The 22852-nt window shown below is 44.2% G+C and overlaps 1 protein-coding gene across 12 annotated transcripts in view; it reads left to right on the top strand.

Annotated features, from left to right (window-relative positions):
- The window catches only part of grin2bb (glutamate receptor, ionotropic, N-methyl D-aspartate 2B, genome duplicate b), a 95820-nt gene extending 80070 nt beyond the window's left edge, over positions 1-15750 (top strand). For 10 of the 12 annotated variants that reach the window (XM_044190546.1, XM_044190545.1, XM_044190540.1 and 7 more), the window contains 3 exons: positions 174-361; positions 5817-6055; positions 8873-15750. In XM_044190546.1, coding sequence (XP_044046481.1) covers positions 174-361; positions 5817-6055; positions 8873-11278 — 2833 coding nt within the window. In that variant the 3' untranslated portion in view covers positions 11279-15750. The remainder of the gene's footprint in view (positions 1-173; positions 362-5816; positions 6056-8872) is intronic. The other 2 variants (XM_044190552.1, XM_044190551.1) reach the window with 2 other exon arrangements.
- Positions 15751-22852: the final 7102 nt, after the last annotated feature.

Raw genomic sequence — 22852 nt, 5'->3', positions numbered from 1 at the left:
CACAAGTATCCTAAAATCTTAATTTATTATAAACTATCGAGTGGGAATAGTGAATGAGTGAGCGAGGGAGTGATTTTGGACACATTCATTCACCGTCACTATATGGAGGTACAAGAGGCTCCATAACACAATGTAAAAAGTGTAACACAGTTTCCTTCCATCGTGCTCTGCAGCAAACTGGATGCCTTCATCTACGATGCTGCAGTGCTGAACTACATGGCGGGCAGAGATGAGGGCTGTAAGCTGGTCACCATCGGGAGCGGCAAGGTGTTCGCCTCCACCGGCTACGGCATCGCCATCCAGAAGGACTCGGGCTGGAAACGAGCTGTGGATCTGGCCATCCTCATGCTGTTTGGAGATGGTAATGACTAAAATAACAATTATTATATTTAAATGAAATAAATTAATTGAATAAAGTCTTATAAATATCTCAGAGCCAAGTAAACTCATAGTTTTTTAAACCAACAATGACGACATTTCTATTTTGCATTTCTCTGTTGCTTTTGATGTAATAACACTAATCCAACAGAAGTGAAGATACACTCTCATCAGTGTAGTAAGGTTGGAGACGTGGAGTCATCGAAGTAGCTGTAAAGGAGCTTTGACTCAGAAGGTGGTCGGTGCTTGTTATGGTGACAACCCAAGAACCTGCTGGTAGTTCCAGGCAGTCGTTGAGGCTGTGGAGCTGCAGGATGAGGCCTCCTGAGCCAGGTTGGCACAGTTCAGTCCTTAATCAACAGTGAGGCACCAGCAGGCCTGAAAAGCTGCAGCTGCTGCAGTTGTAGAAGTGAAAGCTTGAGTGTGGAAGGAGTTTGTTTATTTGATAACTCATGGGGCTCTGGCAGCACACTGCAAAGGCTGTTTTGGCAGGAACAGGAAATATTGACCTTAACTGAAGATAAGCAGAAGGAGTACTGTGGACAACATCAGTCTTGAAATGCTGAAGCCTCTGGATATTGTTAGACTGTTGTGATTGACACATTTCTTCAGTGTCTTCGTGGATTTTAGGAACAGAGTCCACAGACTGGGATGGTGGACTTATCTATTAAACAGGGAAACCTTAAATATATTTTGATTTGTTCTGGTTAAGTCGTCACTTTAGCATCTCAACAAGGACAGTTCTACAAATTTGTCAACACGTTTGAGAGCTTTCTGTTATGAACAACATGCTAATGTTGTATTTCAATGTGTTTTTACTGTTGATCCACACATTACTGTGCCAGTTTGACATATTAAAAATAAAATCCTTCCCTGATTTAGTCTAGTGTTGATTTCTAAGATGTTCTCTTTCTGATAGCTAGTAAGCCACCTTAGAAGAAGCAGACATAAAAGCTGTAAAGCTCAGCCTACGATTTTGAAAAGTGCATAAATAATTTAAACCCTTAACCACTTCCACTGGCTGATAAGTGATGTGCAGGTGTAGGCTACTGTATTACTGTCGCACTGTGATGCCAGCTTTTCAGTTCAAGAATATGGTGGCACTATATCTCACTATATCTCAACTACACCTGCACCTTATCATGTGAATATTTATATAAGGAGGAGGTTGAATTCCCATTAGTGTACAGCAAGTAGAAAGCAACACTTCTGAACCTGTATGTGCCGCAGAGCAATGTTCTCAATTTGTAGGTCGTGTTTTGTTTTAAGCCCCAGCTGTTGTTGTGTGTTTTGGGCAGTGACCGAGAGAAGCCAGCAGGGTGTCTGGCGTCACTCTGAGAGAATGACGAGTGCAGTGATCCACGAGGGCCTCTGTATCGAGCTGCTGCTCCGTCATGATGAGAGGAATGAGCCAGTTGAGGTGGTTTGTGTTCATGGTTAGGATGCCCATTTGGCATTTCTGTTTGAACAGGTTCTGGCCCCAGGTGACACAGAGGTCGGGGATGATGCAGGACACACTGGAGGGACATTTTGTATCAGTATGGAGAGATAATGAGACACAAATAATGAGACACAGATAATGAGACAGTAGACCCTCAGGTACAGACATGTGAAACAACACTTGCATCTCATAACTCTAAAGTGCTGCAACTGAACTTTAGTAGTTTGTTCATGCTGGAGATGAAATGAGCCCGTTTAAATACTTCCTAAAGCTTCAGATCCACATATTACACACACTACAATAGGATATTACAGTTTACAAAATATTACAGGAAACTGTCAACCATCAATCTGTGATGCAGGTTTTATTTTCTTAAAGTTAGTTATTCTGCTATCAAACATATTGAAATTGTTTTACAGACAATTCTCATAAAAAAAAAATTTTCATTCGACATATAAAATTACACACTTAGGTCACATGATAATAACTAAACTGTTGTCATGACAACTGAGCAGACTCAATCTGCTGAGGAAGGATGAAAAATGAAAGAACATTCAAGTTCAAAATGTTTAAATTGCTTTACTTATTTTAATGTAAGTTAGTAACAGTAGGTTAGTCACTTCAAAAAGAAGCTCTGCCTTAGGGTCCTTTTTTCTATCCATCCATTATCTATAACCGCTTATCCTTAGAGGGTCACGGGGGGCTGGAGCCGATCCCAGCTGACATTGGGCGAGAGGCGTGGTACACCCTGGACAGGTCAGCAGTCAATCACAGGGCTAATACATCGAGAAAGACAACACATAGAGACAGACAACCATTCATGCTCACATTCACACCTACGGGCAATTTAGAGTCGCCAAGTAACCTAACCTGCATGTTTTTGGACTGCGGAAGGAAACCAGAGCACCCGGAGAAAACCCATGCAGGCACGGAGAGAACATGCAAACTCCAGCCTTTTTTCTATTTTCACATTTTATAGACCCAATGATGAATCGATTAATTAAGAAAATATTTAGAAAACTACTGAATAATGAAAATAATTGGTTGTTGCAGCACTAGAAAGAACTGCAGTAGAAAAACTAGGTCTCTGCTGCTCTGCTGGCCCTGTTGCCACAGTGGCCCTTTAACAGATGCTAGAAAGGGATAGAAAATCGATAGGTGAATTTAGTAAAGCATATTTGTTGTTGACTGACAAGATCATTTTTACTTTTGCTGTCAGAAATGTAATAAATGTATTCAAACTCTCAAGCATCAATTGCTCTTCTTGTATTACAGTGTGTTCCTGCGCATAGAAAAGGAATGGAGTTCTATGGGGAACAGGGATGCGGAATAAAAGATTTTAAAATGTACCAGCCTTGGTTTTGGCAGCACTTTTACATTCTGGATCAAAGGAAAAGCTTAATGTAAAAGAAGTGATTGTCCTTGATGTGAATCCTTGCCTTTGTGCTCCATACTGCTCACTACCTGTCAGATCATATATTGTACAGCACGTTGGCACATGCCTTTGATGTGCTATCACTTTCCATCCCAGTATGTGTGATGGATGAAGGGGTCAGTGCAGAGAGAACATTCACCTTGGATCCAATCTTTAGGAGCCAAATGGACTCAGACCTCGTCATGCACTGTTGAGTGATCTTCACTAAAGTGCCAGTGTGTGCATTTATGTGTGTATGCAAGATGTGTGTGTATGTGTGTACATGGGGTGTGTTTGTGACATGTGACTGTGTGCATGCTTGAGTGTGTGTTCCCCAAAGATCAGACAACATGTCTGCATAAATTTAATTCATGGGAGTAACGTCTTATTGTTCTGTCAACTGCGTACATGAGGCCAACGCATCAGACATTACTTCTCATTACTTCATGTGGACTGTTTGGCTGTCAGCACACATACGTTAGTCCAGGTTAGGAGATCAGACTCATCGATGTTTGGTCATATTTGTCACGACCTGTTAAGAGTCCAGACATGAACATGATGTTCATATAAGTCATATGTGCAGAGAGAGAGAATCAGCGACAGCCTACTAATGGGAAACTGAGTGCCACTACATCTGAACAGATCCAGGATCAGGAGGAAAGTGGAAAAAGCATTGAAGATGTGGAAGGAGAGGGATGGGAAAGATGATGGATAAGAATGAAGGGAGGATTGGAAAGCAGTGTACAAACAAGTACATCCAGATTTAAAAGCATAGAGTATGCATCCAGGAGAGTGTTTATCCTGAACTTATATCATTGTCTTTGAAATCTACAGGCTGAACAATCAATTGTGTCAGAGTTAAACTGCTGACACTGTGGAACTGGTTCTAAATGGGAACCAATTTGCAGTTCCCATCGCTGGTCATCCCTAGTAATTAATCTAAAAACAGGAGCATCTAGACTTTTCGTGATTGTGTTTGTTTCTATTTATTTATTTTTTTCAAAATCTGCAAATATTGCTGGGGCAGTCTTGCACCACTATATTACTACTTATTTAAAGGACATTGTAATTTAAATCACCTTTTTCACAGCAGACATTTTGACTTGTCATATTGTAATGTAAAGATTTAAATTTGTGGTTTTACAGGGAGTTACGTGCTGTACAGTAAGTATTTCTTGGTGAACAACAACCAGACGCAGTGACTTTCTTGAGTCGTCACAGTGAGTTTGCCAGGTTTGGTACCATCGTACAGAGACCTTGTACTAAAAGCTGTACTTTCCGACTGTATCTGGCAACCTGCGCTATAGCTGGAGACGCTGCATAGAAGTTCTAGGCGGATGGATAAACTGTTTGTCAAGAAATAGTTCCAGGGGGCGGTACCTGGTAGAGTGCGTACCATGTTTCAAGGCTGATTCCTTACTGTTGTGGCCTAGGTTCAAATCTGGCCCGGGCCCTTCACTGCATGTCATCCCCTCTCTTTCCTATTTCTATCTACTGTGACTATCAAATAAAGCAGAAATTCTGAAAAAATAATCTTAAAAAAAAAGGAATAGTTCCAGCATGTAACTCACCCTGAAACCAAAAATTGTTGGTTGTAGATTTCTCTTTGTGTATGTTTTAAACAAAGGATATGTAGCGTATAAATTTGTGAGTTTTAGAGGTGCTGTTAGGCCGTTTTTTTTTTTTTTACTTTGGACAGAGCCAGGCTAGCTGTTTCCCCCTGCTTCCAGTTTTTATGCTAAGCTAAGCTAATTGCCTTCTGGCTCTAGCCCTGTAGTTAATGTACAGACATGAGAGTGGTACCGATCTTCTCATCAAACTCAGAGAAAGAAAGTGAAAGAATGTATTTAGCGTATTTCGTAAAACGTTGAACTATTTCGTTTTAAGAACAAAGTCAGACACCTCACTATATTACATTTCCCTTTGCTTGCTGACCAATCACCGTAAGACTGCTACTTCACACTTTCTTTTCTCTTACTGAGGTTCATTTAGGTAAGAAAGACTTAGTGAAAACTAGTTAACAAACACACACTCATCTGAACAAACATCCATACACAAAACAGTGTTATGCAAGCAGTGGGAAAATATATACCCCCTTGATCTCACGCAGACACACAAAAAACAGATCATCGGTGCAGATCAAACAAATCTCTCTGGACGTGTCCTCCCCCCTTAGCAGTCCCCTCAGGGATGTGGAACTGAGGGGGACACATTTTAGGGCGGAAGCGCTTGTCACATGACCACACACACTTCCTCCCTGAGGACTGTCAAGTCCCAGCAGGCAGTTGTTTTTTTTCCCCACAACAAGGAAGGGATAGCCTTGCATAAGCAATCCTTAATGAGGATGATTCTTGGGGGGGGGGCAGTCAGAATAATGCAACATGACATTTGTTGCACGTACATGAGACCTAAGCTGTTTTTGGCTTCAACTCCCCATCTAAAAAATGTATCCTCTCTTTTTGTACTCACACTTACATGTTCAGACACCTACGGGCAATCTCATCCAAGTGCACAGGTCACACAAACAGTAACACCAACACATCGATACAGTAACTTGTGTATGTGTGTCTATCCTTCCTCCAGGTGAGATGGAGGAGTTTGAGGCCCTGTGGTTGACGGGCATCTGCCACAATGAGAAGAACGAGGTGATGAGCAGTCAGCTGGACGTGGACAACATGGCGGGGGTTTTCTACATGCTCGGGGCTGCCATGATTCTGTCATTACTCACCTTCATCTGTGAACATTTGTTCTACTGGCAGCTGCGCTTCTGCTTCATGGGCGTGTGCTCCGGAAAGCCCGGCTTCACATTCTCTATTAGCAGAGTGAGTGCACTTGTGTTTTATTTTAGGTCTGACCTTTGTTCTCCTGACAGAAAGATCACAGGAGTGGTTGTTTTAAAACCACTGGCTGTGGTTGAGGTGTATCGAGTCAGTCAGGGGGATACGATGACTCACCTGACTAACCTGTGGCTTTTTTAGTCCAGGCAGTCTTTAAACAACAAAACACAAGTCAAGAGCATGTGCTATATGAACAAAAAAATCTTCACCTTTCTTTATTCTACAGCAATTTGACATTGCAAGTCAATGGAGTGGAATATTACAATAACGTAATATTAATAGCAGTACAAAAATGAATTTAACCCTATGAGTCCCAGTCCAAAAACTGCATTTTTGTTCTTCTTCCATTTATGTGCCAAACAGAGTTCAAAGTTGTATTGCACATTTTCTTTATTAGAATAACCAGGACTATTTGAAAATGAAGAAATGTTTGATGGGAATAATTGCACTGAAGATTTACAGTATAATGATCATACGTTCGACTTGAAAAAGTTCGTTACAAAATGTATTTTATTAGAATTCTGAAGGTGTCAAATATGATAAGCTCTTTACAGAACAGTAACACAACTAACCAGTGAAATTTGTGAGGTGTAAGTGACAGCAGCTACGGGCTTACAACAGACAACAGACATTTACTCAAAGTAAAGGTGTAAGTATGCTCAAAACAACCACGTCTGAAGGCAAAAGCGTTTATAACTGTTACGAACGGCCACACTCGAGGGCGGGTTGGAAAGCCTGTCATGATAGAGAGGGGCGAGATGCGATAATCATTTCACTTTGGGGATAACAGCGCACATTTTCAGGCAGTCTTTCCTCAAAGGCATTCATTATGTTGCACTCGTTTTTACACACAAAACTAGTTTGGCTAAAAATGAAAAAAGAGAGCTTGAGAGAGAAGCCAACCCTGTTGTCCTAACTTTCTCACCTCCACAGACCTGGCCAATCACTGCATGAAGTGGCCGTGATTGTCAGCTTGTCGATTTCGGAAAGTTACAAAAATTGTTGGACACAGCAGTGGTGGAGGGGGTTTCAGACGTTGTTTGACCAAGCAACAAGCATTCGGTTAAAGCATACTGACAAGTTTTACTCATGTCAAACTCTGTCACTAACCTTTCTGACTTCATAGAGTCAGTGTTTATGTGTTTGGTGGGAAAGCTGAAAGTGTTTCTAATTGTAATGTCATTTGGTTTACAATTACTCAGACAGAACTTAAAACACAGATCTGGCCTTGAGTACTTAAGATATACACAGTTTTTTATATTTTGTTGAATTGGCAGCAATCTCCCTCTGTCTTTGCAGCTTCTGAAACTAATATTTTTATTCAGAACATTGCATGGTAGCTTTAACATTCACTCTAAGCTCGAATGTGCTTGAGACGGATTTTACTTATTGCATTACAACATCCATTTTAAGTGCATACACATTTCACAATTGGTTCTAAAGCCAGATATCTTTTATACATTTCCATGCCTGGTTTAAAACTCAAGTTGCGGTGCGAGAAAGAAAAAATAGTAAAGATAGTAAATTCAAGAAAATTGCATTTCATATAAAGTGTATAGAAGGTGTAAGGATGGACAAGTGATGAGACTACAAAGGGCTAATAAAATACAGAGGAAGACTAGAGATCAGTTAGGTAGAGTCATGATAAAGAAAAAAACGGTAGCAGGACAAAGGCAGAGTAGAAAAGAATAGACACAGCGGTGTGCCAGTAACCTCTGTTCTATTACCTTTCACAGCAGCTGTAGTAGCTATAGATGTAGAGAGATAAAGGCAGACAATCCCATTGGAGCGGCTGAGGCTCACCCGAGGGCCCAGAAACGGAGATAAAACAGACACAAAGAGAGAATGGAGGCATAAAAGGAAAGAGGGTTGACGATTCAGATTCATGAATGTAGCTCGGCAACGGGGAAAGTGACTAAGAGACAGACAGAAACTGTTTCTGACAAGTTGACGCCTTTGAGGAATGCTGGCCCGTGCACTGGCTGGTGGGTAGTGCGTCCTCGACCTTTCGGATTTGGCTGTCGCCTCGACCACAGATTCCCTCAGCCCCCATTTGAACATGCTTGTTTGCCTTCACTCGCAAAGGCTTTCCCCTCTCTTGAAAATGCTGCTCTTACCAACCAACCAAAACAAACACACACACTGATGGACAATGACATTTTGAATAGATGATTGTTAATTCACGTGTCTCTGATATTGATAGAAAGTCAGACAAACTTTTACAAAGTGATTCATTTCCTTGAGAATGTTTTTTCACGAAAGGAAAAAGAGTAAAACAATCCTGAGGTACAAAGTTGAATTTAAATGACATTGATTAAAGCTATTGATTGGTGGTCACAACCATGAGCTTATTGCACCCCTTATGTTAACAATCAAGGCTTTGATCTGCTCATTCCCCTCTCCCTCAGTTCTCGGTGTCTGAGGTGGAGTGCTGAGCAGCAGCTGTGAGGGTCCATGTTCCCCTGAGAAAAGTCATTTATGAACTGAGCCCCTATTACTGTTTAATAGTGTGTAAACAAGAGGGTGGTCAGAGAGAACATGGCAATGCATTAACCTCTCTCTGCCTCTGTCTGTCTCTCCCTCTCTTTCGCTCTCTCTCTCTCTCTCTCTCTCTCTCTCTGTCTGTTGTTTGGCTCCCTCTCTCTAACATTAAATCCCCTTTGATTCTTGATTCCTTACTACTGGCACACATTTTACTGTTGTTTTCTTCTCACTTGGGCTTCATACCTTACCACTCTCACTCTCTGTCTCACCCTCTCTGTCTCTTTCTACCTCCCTTTTCTTCTAATTTTCACACTCCAGGGTATCTACAGCTGCATCCATGGGGTACAAATCGAGGAAAACAAGTCAACCATAGATTCACCCTCGGCCACCATGAAGAAGAACATGAACAACACCCACTCCAACATCCTGCGGTTGCTCCGCACTGCCAAGGACATGACCGCTGTCCCGGGCATTAACGGCTCTCCGCACGCCGCTCTGGAGTATAGCCACAGCGGTCGTGACTCGGCTATCTATGATATCCAGGAACACCGGCGCAGCTTGGTGGGTCACCCTGTAGACTGCAAGCCAGCGCCGCCCTACCTGCCAGAGGACAACATGTTCAGTGACTACATCAGCGAGGTGGAGAGGACTTTTGGCAACTTGCCCCTGAAGGACAGCAACCTGTACCAGGACCATTACCTGCACCACCACCCGGCCTCGGCTCTGGGTATGTCCGGCCCCCCGCCTAATAGGCCGCGTAGCTTAGGCAGCGCTAGCTCGTTGGAGGGGGGCATGTTCGATTGCGACAGTTTAGGGGGAGGTGTAGCACCCATCTTCACCACCCAGCCCCGCCCCTCCATGACTCACAGGAATACCAATAAATTTGACCTGATTGCTGGCCACACCCCTGCGGATTCCAACCAGGTTGGGTTCAAGGGAAACAATGTGTACGGGAGGTTTTCTTTCAAAGGAGGCGCATCCAGCACGGGGCTCATCGGGGGTCATGACAGGTACTGTGGTGGGGGTGGGGGAGGCTCAGGGGGTGATGATGGGAACATTCGCTCTGATGTTTCGGATATCTCTACGCACACTGTCACCTACGGCAACCTGGAGGGCAACAACAAACGGCGTAAGCAGTACAGGGACAGCCTGAAAAAGAGGCCAGCCTCGGCCAAGTGCAGACGGGAGCAGGACGAGATAGAGCTGAGCGGCTTGAGGAGGAGAGCCCACCACCACACCGTCCACCACCACTTCCCCCACGGGCCCCAGGCACACCGCACGGTCTCACCTCCCCTGGAGCGGAAGAGGGGAGGAGGAGGGGGTAATTCTTCACCTTACTTGTTCCGCAAAGACAAAGAGAACCTGAGGGATTTCTATGCGGACCAGTTCCGCTCCAAGGAGGGCAAGGCCAAGTGGGAGCAAGAGGGTGGAAGTGGAGGAAGCGGCGTGGGCGGTGGTAGTGGTGGTGGTATCTGTAAAAGCTTAGTACCTGTAGAAGACTTCCTCAAAAGTAAAGGCAAGAAGCCGGAGTGTAAAGGTGGGCTTGGCATAGTGTCGGCAGGGCAGCAGGCCCACACCTGCTGGGAGAAGGGGGTTTCTGGGATAGGAGGGGGGGGCATAGCAGGGGGTGACTGGGAGTGTCGTAACTGCCACAGTGTGTGTCACCATGGTGGAGGCATAGGAGGAGGCAGCACATGCCCAGCTAGCGGGGTTGGGGGTAGCAGCAGTCGCCCCAGCTCCGCTAGCTGCAAACGCTGTGACTCCTGTAAGATCCAGCCAAGCAACCTTTACAACATCAGCGAGGATAATAACATGGTGTTCGCTGGAGGGAAGAGTAGCGTAGGACCCAGCCAAACACAAACTCAGGCTCAGCGCAGGAAGCTAGGGCCAGGTGGGAGGGTGTTACGGAGGCAGCACTCATATGACACATTTGTGGACCTGCAGAGGGAGGGGGCAGGCCGGATGGGAGGGGTTGGTGGGGGTGTTGGGGGGCAGTTTCCCCAGCCCCGAAGTGTGAGCTTAAAAGACAAAGACCGCTTCATGGAGGGCCCCAGCCCTTATGCTCACATGTTTGAGAGGTATGCAGGTGAAAGGGAGTCTTCCATGTTCGGAGGAATAGGCGGGGATAGGGCGAAAGGAGGCTCCTCCTTCAGTTTGTTCCGTGGAGGCGAAAGTGGGTTGCATCAGCGGTCGGTGGGGGAGAGAGACCTGAGGGACAGAGATAGAGCTATGATGGGAGGTGGGGGCTGTGGTGGTGGTGATGGTGGTGGTAGCAGAGGGGCCGGGACTTACTCCTTGTCTAAATCTCTCTACCCAGATAAGGTGAACCAGAACCCCTTCATCCCAACCTTCGGCGATGACCAGTGTCTATTACACGGTGCCAAACCGTACTACATCAAAAAGCCACAGACGCAGCAACAGCAGCAGCAGCAGCAACTTCTCAACAACAGCCGAGGAGGAGGGGACTTCCGCAGCTCCATGGGAGTGACTTCTTATTTGCCCGCGTCCGCCACAGCTGGGGTGATGTCCAATGTGGCCCCCAGGTTCCCCAAAGAGCTGTGTCTGGGCGGGGTGGGAGGGCCCATGGGGAACCACCACGGGGCCAGCAAGCTACTGCCTGTGGGCAGGGACACGTTAGGTTTGGGGCAGGGACAGAGACCCTTCAACGGTGCCAGCAATGGACACGTTTATGAAAAGCTCTCCAGCATTGAGTCAGACGTCTGAGGGGGAAGATGGAGGAAGAAAGAGAGAGAGAGAGAGAGAGAGAGAAGATGAAGTGGGTGAAGAAAAGAGGGTGACAGAGAGAAAACATACATAGGAAAAAAGAGAGAAACAGCACCGGCTGATGACCTCTCTGTGTGAAGAGAATGAGGAGACACGATACTGTGTGTGTTGTTCTCACTCCACTAAATGGAAAGAATTTGGACGATGCAGAGGCCACTGCAGGCTAAGCTGTGGTGAAGTCCAGCGGGAGACAAGTTTTTAATGAGAAGAGAGGATTCTGGTGCTGCTCCGACACTCAGAGAAAGATAGGGAGGGCAGGGAAAAAGTGAAATAAAATCTCCCGTCTCTGCTCTCTTCACATGCTCATTGTCTTTCCCTCCCTCCTGCAGTTCTTTAACACCAAAACAAACATTTTGTTTAGCAACGGAAATACAATCATGAATGAGAAATTAATGCTTCGGTTGAAGTAACAGGGTAAACTAATAATAATTGTATTGATAATGTTGATAATATTATTGAATATTATTCCAGTGTTTAATGATGATTGGTTTGGATTGTTTTTCAATTTTATTTATTTAAATAGTTCATGTTACATATTTGTATGATGTTAATTCTTTCTTAGCTTACCAATATTACAGGAGACTGGTAGACCAGTTTTTTGGGGTTCCTGTAATTTGGACTCTTCTTTGCTATTAATTCTTCATGTTTGATTTTTTATACTTTTCTTACTTTTGAGTGCTGTGAAGTGTATGTGAAAGGCATGACTTGCTAAGTACATTCCATGTACTCAGTACATTTGCAAAGAAGGTCTTTTTTTTCAGCTGCAGAAGCAACATCATCATACTGATTTGCCGTTTCCTCTCGTTTTTCTTCTCGGCAGTACCAAATGGATCTCACATTTTGAGCTGGATGTGCCTTAAAAGATTAATAAACAAAAGATCTGTTCTGTCGGTAGACAGATCCACCTGCAAACAATTAGTCAAGTGATTTGAGAGTGAAAATGTCTGGTATGTGGGTAGAGTTTCATGAACATAACAGACTCTTAGGCATTTAACAGATTTTATAATACAAAGCAAAACATAGGAATTACTGCAGTCGAAGAAGCTTAAATTCCTACATAAATCCCCAACAATAAAAGTAACCAACAGCAGGATTACAAGGGTTAAAACCACAGTGCCATGATAGATGAACATTCCTGTTCCCTCCAAAAGTCTGATACGACAGAGCGGTGCCACTGTATGTGAAGAAATACGATTTAGAAATAAAATATGGAAGCTTCTTCTTTTACTATTAACTCCACAATGAATCTAATTTCCTTTAAATCGTTTACTAAGAAGCTCAATAAGCTTTATCATTCTTCACCTCCTTAAACCCCACTGTTCATTTTTTTTCCATAACAGATGACCCAGGAACCATCTATCCATTAAATACATGTAAATCACATTTAATGTCCACTTGTTGCTCTCGTCGCGTTTCAGTGGGTCTGACTCAATTGTCCGTGACAGTTTTGCTGTTTAGGACAGGAACATAATGGTCAGAGTAAGGCCTCCATTGCTGGGATGAGCAGCCTGGCACGTTAATTATTTGATGATTACGGCTATGAGCCCTGCCTGCTGTATTAGATGGTCACATTTGAATGATGAGAGGAGTACAAGTGTTGAACATTTTCACTCTGCTGGTGTAAAGGACCACAGCAGCCTCATAATTTCAACCACGCTAGTACACAGTCCCAAATAATCTCATGATTTAGTCTTGAAATTATTCATAATTTACTTTACACCTTTATAGCATGTCATTTCATTTCGTCATTTTTCTAACAAAGACAAGTGTTTCTAGCTTAGAAATGGGGTAAATAGTACAGAATATTTGTAATCACTATACAACTACTGAATAGTGTTATTTAAAGGAATAGTTTGATGTTTTGGGAAATACGCTTATTTGCTTTCTTGCTGAGAGTTACATCAGAAGATTGATGTCTTTGTCATGCCTGTACAGTACTTAGGAAGCTGCAGCCGGTTAGCTTAGCTTAGCATTATGACTGGAAACAGGGGTAAACAGCTATCCTGGCTCTTTTCAAAGGTAACAATCTGTCTACCAGCACCTCTAAAGCTCACTGAACAACACGTTATATCTTGTTTGTTTAATCCATTCAAAAAACAAAGCGTAAAAATTACATTTTGGAGGGTTATCTACAGGACTTTCTTGTCATCACCTGACGTTGCCATGCAACCAATCAGCCAAGAAATAGTCCTACACGTAACCTCCCACAAAACCTTTGGTTTTTGTACAGATTAAACAAACAAAATATAATGTTAGTTAGTAAGCTTTGGAGGTGCTGGTAGGCGGAATTTATTACCTTTGGACAGGGTAGTTGTTTCCCCGTTTACAGGCTTTTCTTCCAGGCAAAGCTAAGCTAGCAGGCTGTTGGCTGTAGCTTCATATTTAACACAGATATGAGAGTGGTAACAATCCTCTCATCTATCTCTGCAAGGAAATGAATAACCGTAGTTCCCAAAATGTCAAACTTTTCCTTTAAGCTATTTTCTTACTGTCCGAACAAGACAGCCAGGATATATAAGTCTATCCCTGTGTGGACTCGGTCATCATTTCTCCCATTATGTTGTGCAAACTCATTTTTTCACCAAACACAACATAAAAAATTATTTCAGTATGTATTGTAACCTTGATTTCTCCCTCTACTGGACCATAATCTGTTTCACATGCTGAGATTTTGATGAAGGAAAGAATTTGCCCTCAAGTCCAAGGTCCTGTGTGGATTGTGTCACCTGCAGACATTTGAGAAAAAAAGAATAAAAGAGGAAGGAGGCAGAAGAAAGTAAACAGTGTCCTAAAAGCAGGTGGTACATTTAGTAAAAAGCTTTGCCTTTGTTACTGATGGACTCGTAGTTATTTTGATCAAAAGGTGGCTCCCAAATCCACAACATCAGACACACCGGTCCTCTGCTCTAACACATTAAAAAGACAAACATATAAGTTGTGTTTGATTTACAGCCCTCTCTACCATTAAAATATTATAAGTTGCAATTTATGACAACTATTCTCCATTTCCAGTTATTTATTGTCACTTAAACCTGACTTTTAGTCGTTTCGCCAAACCAAATTCTAATACCTAAGCACAATCTGACTGAATGGATCCAATATTTAGTTTGTTGTACATCCCAGTCAAAACTTTAGAAGACTTTCCTTCTCTTGGTTGACAAGTCAGTATGTATGATACTAGGGGGTCTCTAGTGTTTGTGAGGACTTGCATGTATACACTTAATTTTTTTATTTTTTTCTGTTTTTTAATCTTAACTTTCAGCCCAGAAAAAAATGGGCGTTTTTGAAAAATATTTGGAATTTTATCAATTTCATTGGTACTGATGATCCATGTAGTACTGTAGGCGTGTGTGCGTGTGTGTGTGTGTGTGCGTGCTTTTTTGTGCAAGAGAAGACACCAATCTAACAGTCTAAATTTTGGTTATACTTAATTAAATATGGCTAAATTTGATTACAAATTTCACTAGGATAGAAAACATTTTTTTAATATTATATTCAAAGATTAATTTTCTTGATAGTTTGTGTAAATGCTTTTAAACAAGGTTGAGGTCTTGGTTAATACATTCATTGTCACTGAAGAAGCCTTCTTCGTCTCAACTACTTTTCCTATTTTTTTCCTTTAAATATCTCAGTACGTTTCATTATTTCTGTTATTGTATGTGCCTGAATACATATGCTTGATTACCTCTGTGTGTGCTCATATGGAAGAGAGACAGAGTGCGTGTGAGAGATAACTGTTTATTGTACGTGTATTATAAACCAATATGTAAATACTTTACCTCACGCTCATGGACTTTTGATAAAAACTGTACAAAATGCCAGAGAATAGATCTATTTGGGATAAATCTTTGATTCGTAGGTCCCCTTGCAAAATTGCTTTTGTACCGACTTCAGGCCAGGATATGTGCAGTCATTTATTATTACACAGATAATGTGCACATTTAATAAGTCAAGGTTTGTTGATGTGTTTTGATTTTCTTTTTGGATTGGGTCCAAGACCAGCTAAGAAGGTTGTTTTCTCAAAGGGAAAATTGTAAAGCACCATCATTCATTGGTACACAGAAAGCACAATAGATTATCTATTGCATTTTTACAAGGTAGTCTCGTTTTTTTCCCCTCTTTGGATAATCTTCTGTTTTTGTGTTTGCCACAGAAGATTGAACAACTCCACCCCCTGAGCTGTACAGATTGTGAAAAATGTACATACCACAAAAATCTAGTTCACCCTCGCATTTTTTGTATGGAGAGAAATTACTTGTGTGAAGAGAGTATTTCAAATTTGATTGAATATTTAGTAATATTGAAAATGAGATTAAACACAGTCAATGTGAAAATAAGTGCTGAGAAATATTATTCTTCTGTCTCTTTGGAATAAAAGTGTTGAGTATTAATAAAAAATAAGAAATCTCAAACTTGTTTGTCTTGTTCTTTTATTTACAGCACTTTTTTGTTATCATTTCATGTCACAGGTTGGCAGCAAGCAACAGGACTCTTCTCATGTGTTTCGTGTTTGTATTTGACATTCAAATGCACTGAGTACACATTGTAACAGATCATATAATTATGTCCCATAGGTCATCAGTGGATCTGAGATAATGACTGCACTGTCATCTTCTGCTCTTTCATTGCATCTTTTTGTTTGTTCCTCTCTGTCTTCTCATAAACAGGCCTCTCTCATCATGTGAGATTGATATTACCCACCATGTTGGACAAGTGTTTTTGTAGACCAAAGAGAAAATAAATAAAGAGGCTTGAGGATAAAAGGTGGTGCGAGAGAAGGAGGGGTGGGGGGGATTGAGGGAAGGAAGAAGTAATGCAAACTGAGTTGAGCTGCAGAGATCAAAGCCCCCCACACCCAAAAAAACTCCCCCTCACTCCTCAGACTCTCTCTTTACTCAGAAAGCCTTGTCCAGCAACAGTTGAGTTATTTAAAGAAACTGCAGGTTTGAAAATGTACTGATGCCTTGTGTATAGATTCGGTGGGAGAATTTTAACATCTGCAGTCTCAGATGCTGACACAAAACGAAGTGAGGCGGTAGAAATAATCTTTTAATCAGTTTTAGCTCCTGCTTCTTAAAAAAAAAATCTTTACTATTTTCTCTCTCAGCCGTCTATTCTGCTTACTTGTTCGCTCCTTACACCAACCCAACAACCTCGGGATGCATTGCAACACATGTAACTACTTCTTGACAATTAACTGTTACCTAGCAACTGGCTCTTTTTCCAGAGATGGGGAGGGATGAGGGGTGAGGAGGAGGAGGCGGGTGTGTGTGTGTGTGTATGGGGCGGGGGGGAGTGTAGAAAGAGAGCGATTTATACAGTATTCCCACAGCGTCTTAACTGGATTGGATGCAACAATGCATTACAATACAATACCAAAATGGAAAGTACAGCCTGAGCTTAACGCCCACACATAGCAACGTAGAGAGGAGAGAAAAAGAGAAGGAAGGGAAGAGAAATAAAGAGGCAGAGGGGTGGTTGATGTACATATTACAGTATGATGGAGAAAAAAAATCGAGTTGAAACACATGAAGGGGAATCACAGGGAAACCAAAAAGAGGAATTGACAAGCGGCAAGTGTGCAGATGCAGGTTGAAAATGAGAGAAAGTGAGAGAGAAAAAAAAGCCACACTGCAGTATGTGGTGGAGTTGTAGACGAGAAGCAGAGAGAAACTGGTTGCTGTAGAAACACTTCGCAAAGTTTTAATGAAGGCATAAAGTTCGGATGCCTGTGCCCACAACATGCACACACACACGATCACCATAAGCAAACAAACAGTATAATTATGTGAGCAGATAATAGGCACCCCCTGCTGGGCCTACGAGGACCATTCCTGACTTCAGCTGAGCAAAAACAAAAGATCAAGCCAAATCAGTTGTAATGTCACACATCTGATTATGGCAGCAGGCAAGCACTGACACCCTGTGGCAAAAACATGGCATCCCCCGGTTATTGTATATAGTTTATGATGTGGTGCACAGGTAGATGAGAGTATGGACTTGTTTTCTCTAATATTTTCCTGTCAGTTCATTTATTACTGGAGTTTAAGGCAAAGAAACAAAGCATGGTGATGATAGATGCTACTGGAAAATCAAAACTAAATTTAAGGCGTACATGAAGTACTGTAAGTCATTTTCTTTCTTGTCTCGTGGACACTGGTGAAATCAGAAAGGCTTTTTTTGTAGTAATGAATGTTTTTTCTCAATGTATGTTTTTATATAGTTTTTTAAAGTGGAACTCCAGCAATTAGCATTGCACTCTAGCATTGCACTTTCATGAAGTTGGGAGACTCACAAGAGACAGATTTTAAAAAGAATCGGAGAAGTAGGTTAGAGGCCGAGATATCAATATAAGCTTCAAAAACACTGGATCCTACATTTCCCACAATGCACCCCAAAAGCGTCTGCTGGTAAATCTTCCCACAGCTCCAGTTTGTAACGCAGACTTTCTGTAAATAATTTAAAGCCCATGTCACACCAATCAAAATTTCTCCAACAGGGAACATTTTAATGTTGCCAGTTGTCAAAACTAACTGCCCACGGTACACTGAGTTAACAAGTCCAAACTAGATAGTTGACCAAACTTAACAGGTCAAACAGTTGACTTCAAAAATGACCTCAACCTTTGAAACTGAAGGCCTCGTCTTCTTCACATAACTTTTCAGGAAACTCGGCCTTCAGTGAACCACACATGTTCTGCTGTAAGTGTGTGTCTAATGTTTAAGTAATTAGTAATGAATGAGTCGTTACTAGTTTTGTGCCGTTCACCAGCTAGTTCAGTTAATCAGAAACGACTCATGAAGAAAGTGGAAGAAAGTAGCCCAAAAACTCCTGGTCTATATCAGAGCTAAATTACAGAGGCGATGTTGAAATGACGTCTATTGCTAAGTGGGAGAGTTCACTAACTAGCCCACTTCTATTAATCCCGAGTTTTTCAGCAATCTCTTCGATTGCTTTCATCCGACAGTTTCGGTTGGAAAATCGCTGAAATGACACTTCATACAGCTTTTTTTTTATTCCCACAGCTCTACCAAGAGTTCCTATCTTTCCAAGGTCCAAAACGAAGCCATATCAGATAAATCACCTCACTTAACACAACAACGACAACAAATACACAGCGGGTCCAGTGAGTTTACTGGGCATACGCGAGCTGCATTGCTATGGATACACGTACCATATGTGTACTGTCAGGGTAATTCTCCGTTCGACAGCATGACATACTGACCAAACTTCATCAAACACAGACAGACAGGGATTGAACATGTTGAATCTGACTAAACTGTCGTGGTCAGCCACCATGCCGTGTGATCCCTGCAGAATCCAGTGCAGTTTCCCTCTCCCTGTGTGTCTTGTGTGTCCTCTGTTTGTCTGTAGTGTGTGTCTGTGTGTATGTGTTTCCTGGTCTGGCTTCCCATGCTCCCGCCTGCTGTTGATCACTGGCGCACCTGACACCAATTAGTCATCAGTCTCCACAGCATAAAGACCGGCTCTTCCTCATTATCAGTGCCAGATCGTCTCTGTGTACTTGTACGACCCTACGTAACGGCTCCATGCTTCATACAGCTAAGTACTGTTGTAGCTCTGTCTAGTTATTTTGCCCTTTGTGAACTCTGGTTTGCTTCTGCCGCAGACATCCCTCTCACCGGTGATCACAGCCACGTCACCTTACGGATCTTTGCCAACCTGTTTGCTTGTCTTGTCCCGGCTCTGCCAGCTACCCAGTGGTCTCCCTGCTCTGCCGGCCAACCAGCGGTCTTCCGCTGGCTCCCCCAGCTAACCAGCGATATCCTTGGCTCCACCAATGACACCTCCCGTGCTAATCGGAGCCGGTCCTTGCCACTCTACAGATCCACTGCTGGCCTAGCATCGCCAGACCCACTCCCGGTCGGAGCACACCTACCCGCTCTCCATTCCAGGATCTGTGCAGTCTGGGTTGGGCTCACCGCGTCCTTGAGAGCTACAGTGGATGGCCCTGGCTACACCCTTGACAAAAGATTATATTCATTCATTGTCCTCTGTTTGAATAAATACTAACTTACCTCATCTACTCTTTGTGTTCTGCATTTGTGGGTTCTGGTTCGTACACTACGACAGAACAATCTGGCCACAATGGACCCAGCAGATATCAACCCGGAAGTAGAGCCATTCCACCAAACGCTAACCAGCCAAGGGATTCTCCTCGGGCAACATGAGCAGGTTCTCCGGGCACTCTCTGACAGCAACCAGGCCATGGTCACCCAGATCACACAACTCACACACCAGGTTTCCAGGTTAACCACCCAGCTCTCAGCTACAGTCCCCATGGCATCATCTCCGCCGGCTACTCCCGCTAACCCACCGTCCTCAACAGCACTGAGGGATTCCTACGCTTCGGACCGAGACCCCTTCACCGGGGACGTTACCAGGTGCCGGGACTTCCTGCTGCAGTGTTCCCTGGTTTTCTGCTAGCGTCCCGTCACATTTTCCTCCGACCAATCCAAGGTAAATTACATTGCATTACATTGTGGGGTTACTACGGGGAAGAGCGTTGGCCTAGGCGGAGACTATTCACATTAGCCAACCCCTTTCGTCATTTTCCCTGGCTGATTTTGTGGAAAGAATGATTAGTGTCTTCGATCACCCAGACGCCACTGGACACACCGGAGGGCAACTGTTACGGATCAGCCAGGGGACCCAGAGTGTGGCAGATTATTTGGTGGAATTCCACACACTGGCAGCCGACTCAGGATGGAATGAGAAAGCGTTGATCAGTGCATTTGAACAATGACTAAATGAACAAATGAAAGACGAGCTGGCAGCTCGGGATGAACCCGCCAGCCTGGACACCATGATTTCACTATGCATTAGGAAGGACAACCGCATACGCAAGAGACGCCAGGAGCGCACCAGCCATTCCCTCACTCAACATTCACGCAACACGGTGCTTCCCCCTCACACCAGACCATGGGACCCAAACCCTGACCACGGGGCCACACCCACAACCTCCGGCTATTCCTGAAGCCGAGCCTATGCAACTAGGTCAGACCCCTCTGACGCCAGCGGAATGCACCCGCAGACGGGCAGCAGAGGAATGCCTGTACTGTGGCAAAAGAGGACACTTTCTGAGTACATGCCCTGTGAGACCAAAAGAATAGGCTCGCCAGTTGCAGTGGGGGTTCTGGTGAGCCCTAACAACCCCCATAAACCAGGCCCACCTCATCTGCAAGTCCCGGCTACCCGCTACCATCAACAGGGGTCACTACCCCTGTTAGCTCTCATAGATTCTGGAGCTGAGGACAACTTTTTAGACTTGGCATTAGTTCAACAAGCTGGCCTTCCCACAGAGACTCTAGGTTTGCCTCATACAGTGGAGGCTTTCGATGGCAGCTCTTTAGGCCAAGTTACCATCGCACTGTCCCCGTGTCTGTGGTGCTTTCCGGAAATCATTGGGAGAAGATTCAGTTTCAGCTCATCTCATCTCCCAACACACCGCTTGTTCTGGGGTTCCCATGGTTATGGCAACATGACCCATACATCAATTGGTCCACCGAGAGAATTCTGAGTTGGAGCTCCTACTGCCTCTCCACCTGCTTGCAATCCACTTGGTCTCCACCAGAGGGCAGCACTCCTCCCCCTGAACTCGGAGCCCTTGGATCTGACTCTGATGTCGGAAGAATACCATGATTTGAAACAAGTATTCGGCAAAGACATCGCCCTGTCATTGCCACCACACCGTCCATATGACTGCGCCATAGACCTCATCCCTGAATCCACTCTTCCATTTAGCCGCCTGTACAACCTGTCCCGACCTGAACGGGAAGCGATGGAGAGCTACATTAAGGACTCATTACAGGCAGGGCTCATCCGGAAATCCTCCTCACCAGTGGGGGCAGGCTTCTTTTTTGTGGCCAAGAAGGACAAAACTCTGTGGCCGTGCATAGATTACAGAGGACTCAATCAGATCACTGTTAAAAAATAATATCCCCTACCTCTCATCAATTCTCCTTTGAACCTCTTCACGGTGCCACTGTCTTTTCCAAGCTCGATATCCGGAACGCCTATCACTTGGTCCGGATATGGGAAGGAGATGAGTGGAAGACAGCTTTCAACACCCCGCTGGGCCACTTTGAATATCTGGCCATGCCTTTTGGACTCACTAACGCCCCAGCCGTCTTCCAGGCTCTCGTCAATGACATACTTCGGGACTTCCTGAAACGTTTCGTCTTCGTCTACTTAGATGATATCCTCATCTTCTCGCGGGACAAACCCAGCTACATAACCCATATATACCTGGAGAACAAATTGTTTGTTATGGCCGAGAAATGCGAGTTCCATACCAGTTCAGTGAGCTTCCTCGGGTACATCCTCGAGAGTGGCCAAATGAGACCAGACCCGGCAAAGATTAAAGCGGTCTTGGAATGGCCAACACCCATGAGTCGCAAACAGCTGCAACGTTTCCTGGGGTTTGCCAATTTCTATCACCACTTCATCTGAGATTACAGCTGTTTGGCCGCCCCCCTCACCAGACTCACCTCATCCAAGATTCCCTACTCCTGGAACCCAGAAGCTCATTCTTGTCCAACCTGACCTCGAAAGACAGTTTACTGTAGAGGTGGATGCCTCAGATGTGGGGGTAGGGGCGGTGCTCTCTCATTACTCCGACACCGACCAGAGACTCCATCCCTGCGCCTTCTTCTCCCGACGCCTCAACCCTGCCAAGCAGAACTACGATGTTGGGAACTGGGAATTCTTGGCAGTGAAACTGGCACTAGAGGAATGGCGACACTGGCTGGAGGGAGCGGAGCAACCTTTTATTGTGTGGATGAGAACCTGGAATACATTCAAACGGCAAAGATGCTCAACTCCCGCCAAGCACGCTGGGCTCTGTTCTTCAGGCGTTTCAACTTCACTCTCACTTACCGTCCCAGATCTAAGAATATCAAGCCCGATGCCTTATCCCGCCAGGACCACCTTCTGGATACTAACCCCAAACCCGACACCATTCTCCCTGCTACCTGCGTGGTGGCCGCCCTGACATGGGAGATTGAGTCGGTAGTCAAGGAGGCACAGCGTGACCAAACCAACCCTGGTGACGGCCTCCCTAATCGCCTGTTCGTCCCTGATGCTACTCGCTCCCAGGTGCTCCAGTGGTCCCACAACTCCCGCTTCGCATGCCAACAAGGCATGACTCGCACCCTCTCTCTGATGAAACGTCACTTTTGGTGGGCTACCATGGAGGCGAATACCCGGGCCTTTGTGGCTGCATGTTCAGTCTGTGCTTGCGGTAAAGCCTCCCATCGACCACCTGCAGGATTACTCCAACAACTCATTGCCCAAGATTTCGTTACCAGGTTACCATCCTCTCAGGGCAACACTACCATCCTCATTGACCGGTTCTCGAAAGCAGTGCATTTCATGGCACTTCCCAAACTCCCATTGGCTCAAGAAACAGCGGATCTCCTGATCTCTACAGGTCGCCTCCACGGAATTCCTTGACATTGTATCTGACCAAGGTCCTCAATTCATCTCTCAGGT

Source organism: Siniperca chuatsi, linkage group LG3 (genome assembly GCF_020085105.1).
Source record: "Siniperca chuatsi isolate FFG_IHB_CAS linkage group LG3, ASM2008510v1, whole genome shotgun sequence".
Lineage (NCBI taxonomy): Eukaryota > Metazoa > Chordata > Actinopteri > Centrarchiformes > Sinipercidae > Siniperca > Siniperca chuatsi.
This window is presented reverse-complemented; position numbering and strand designations above follow the sequence as displayed.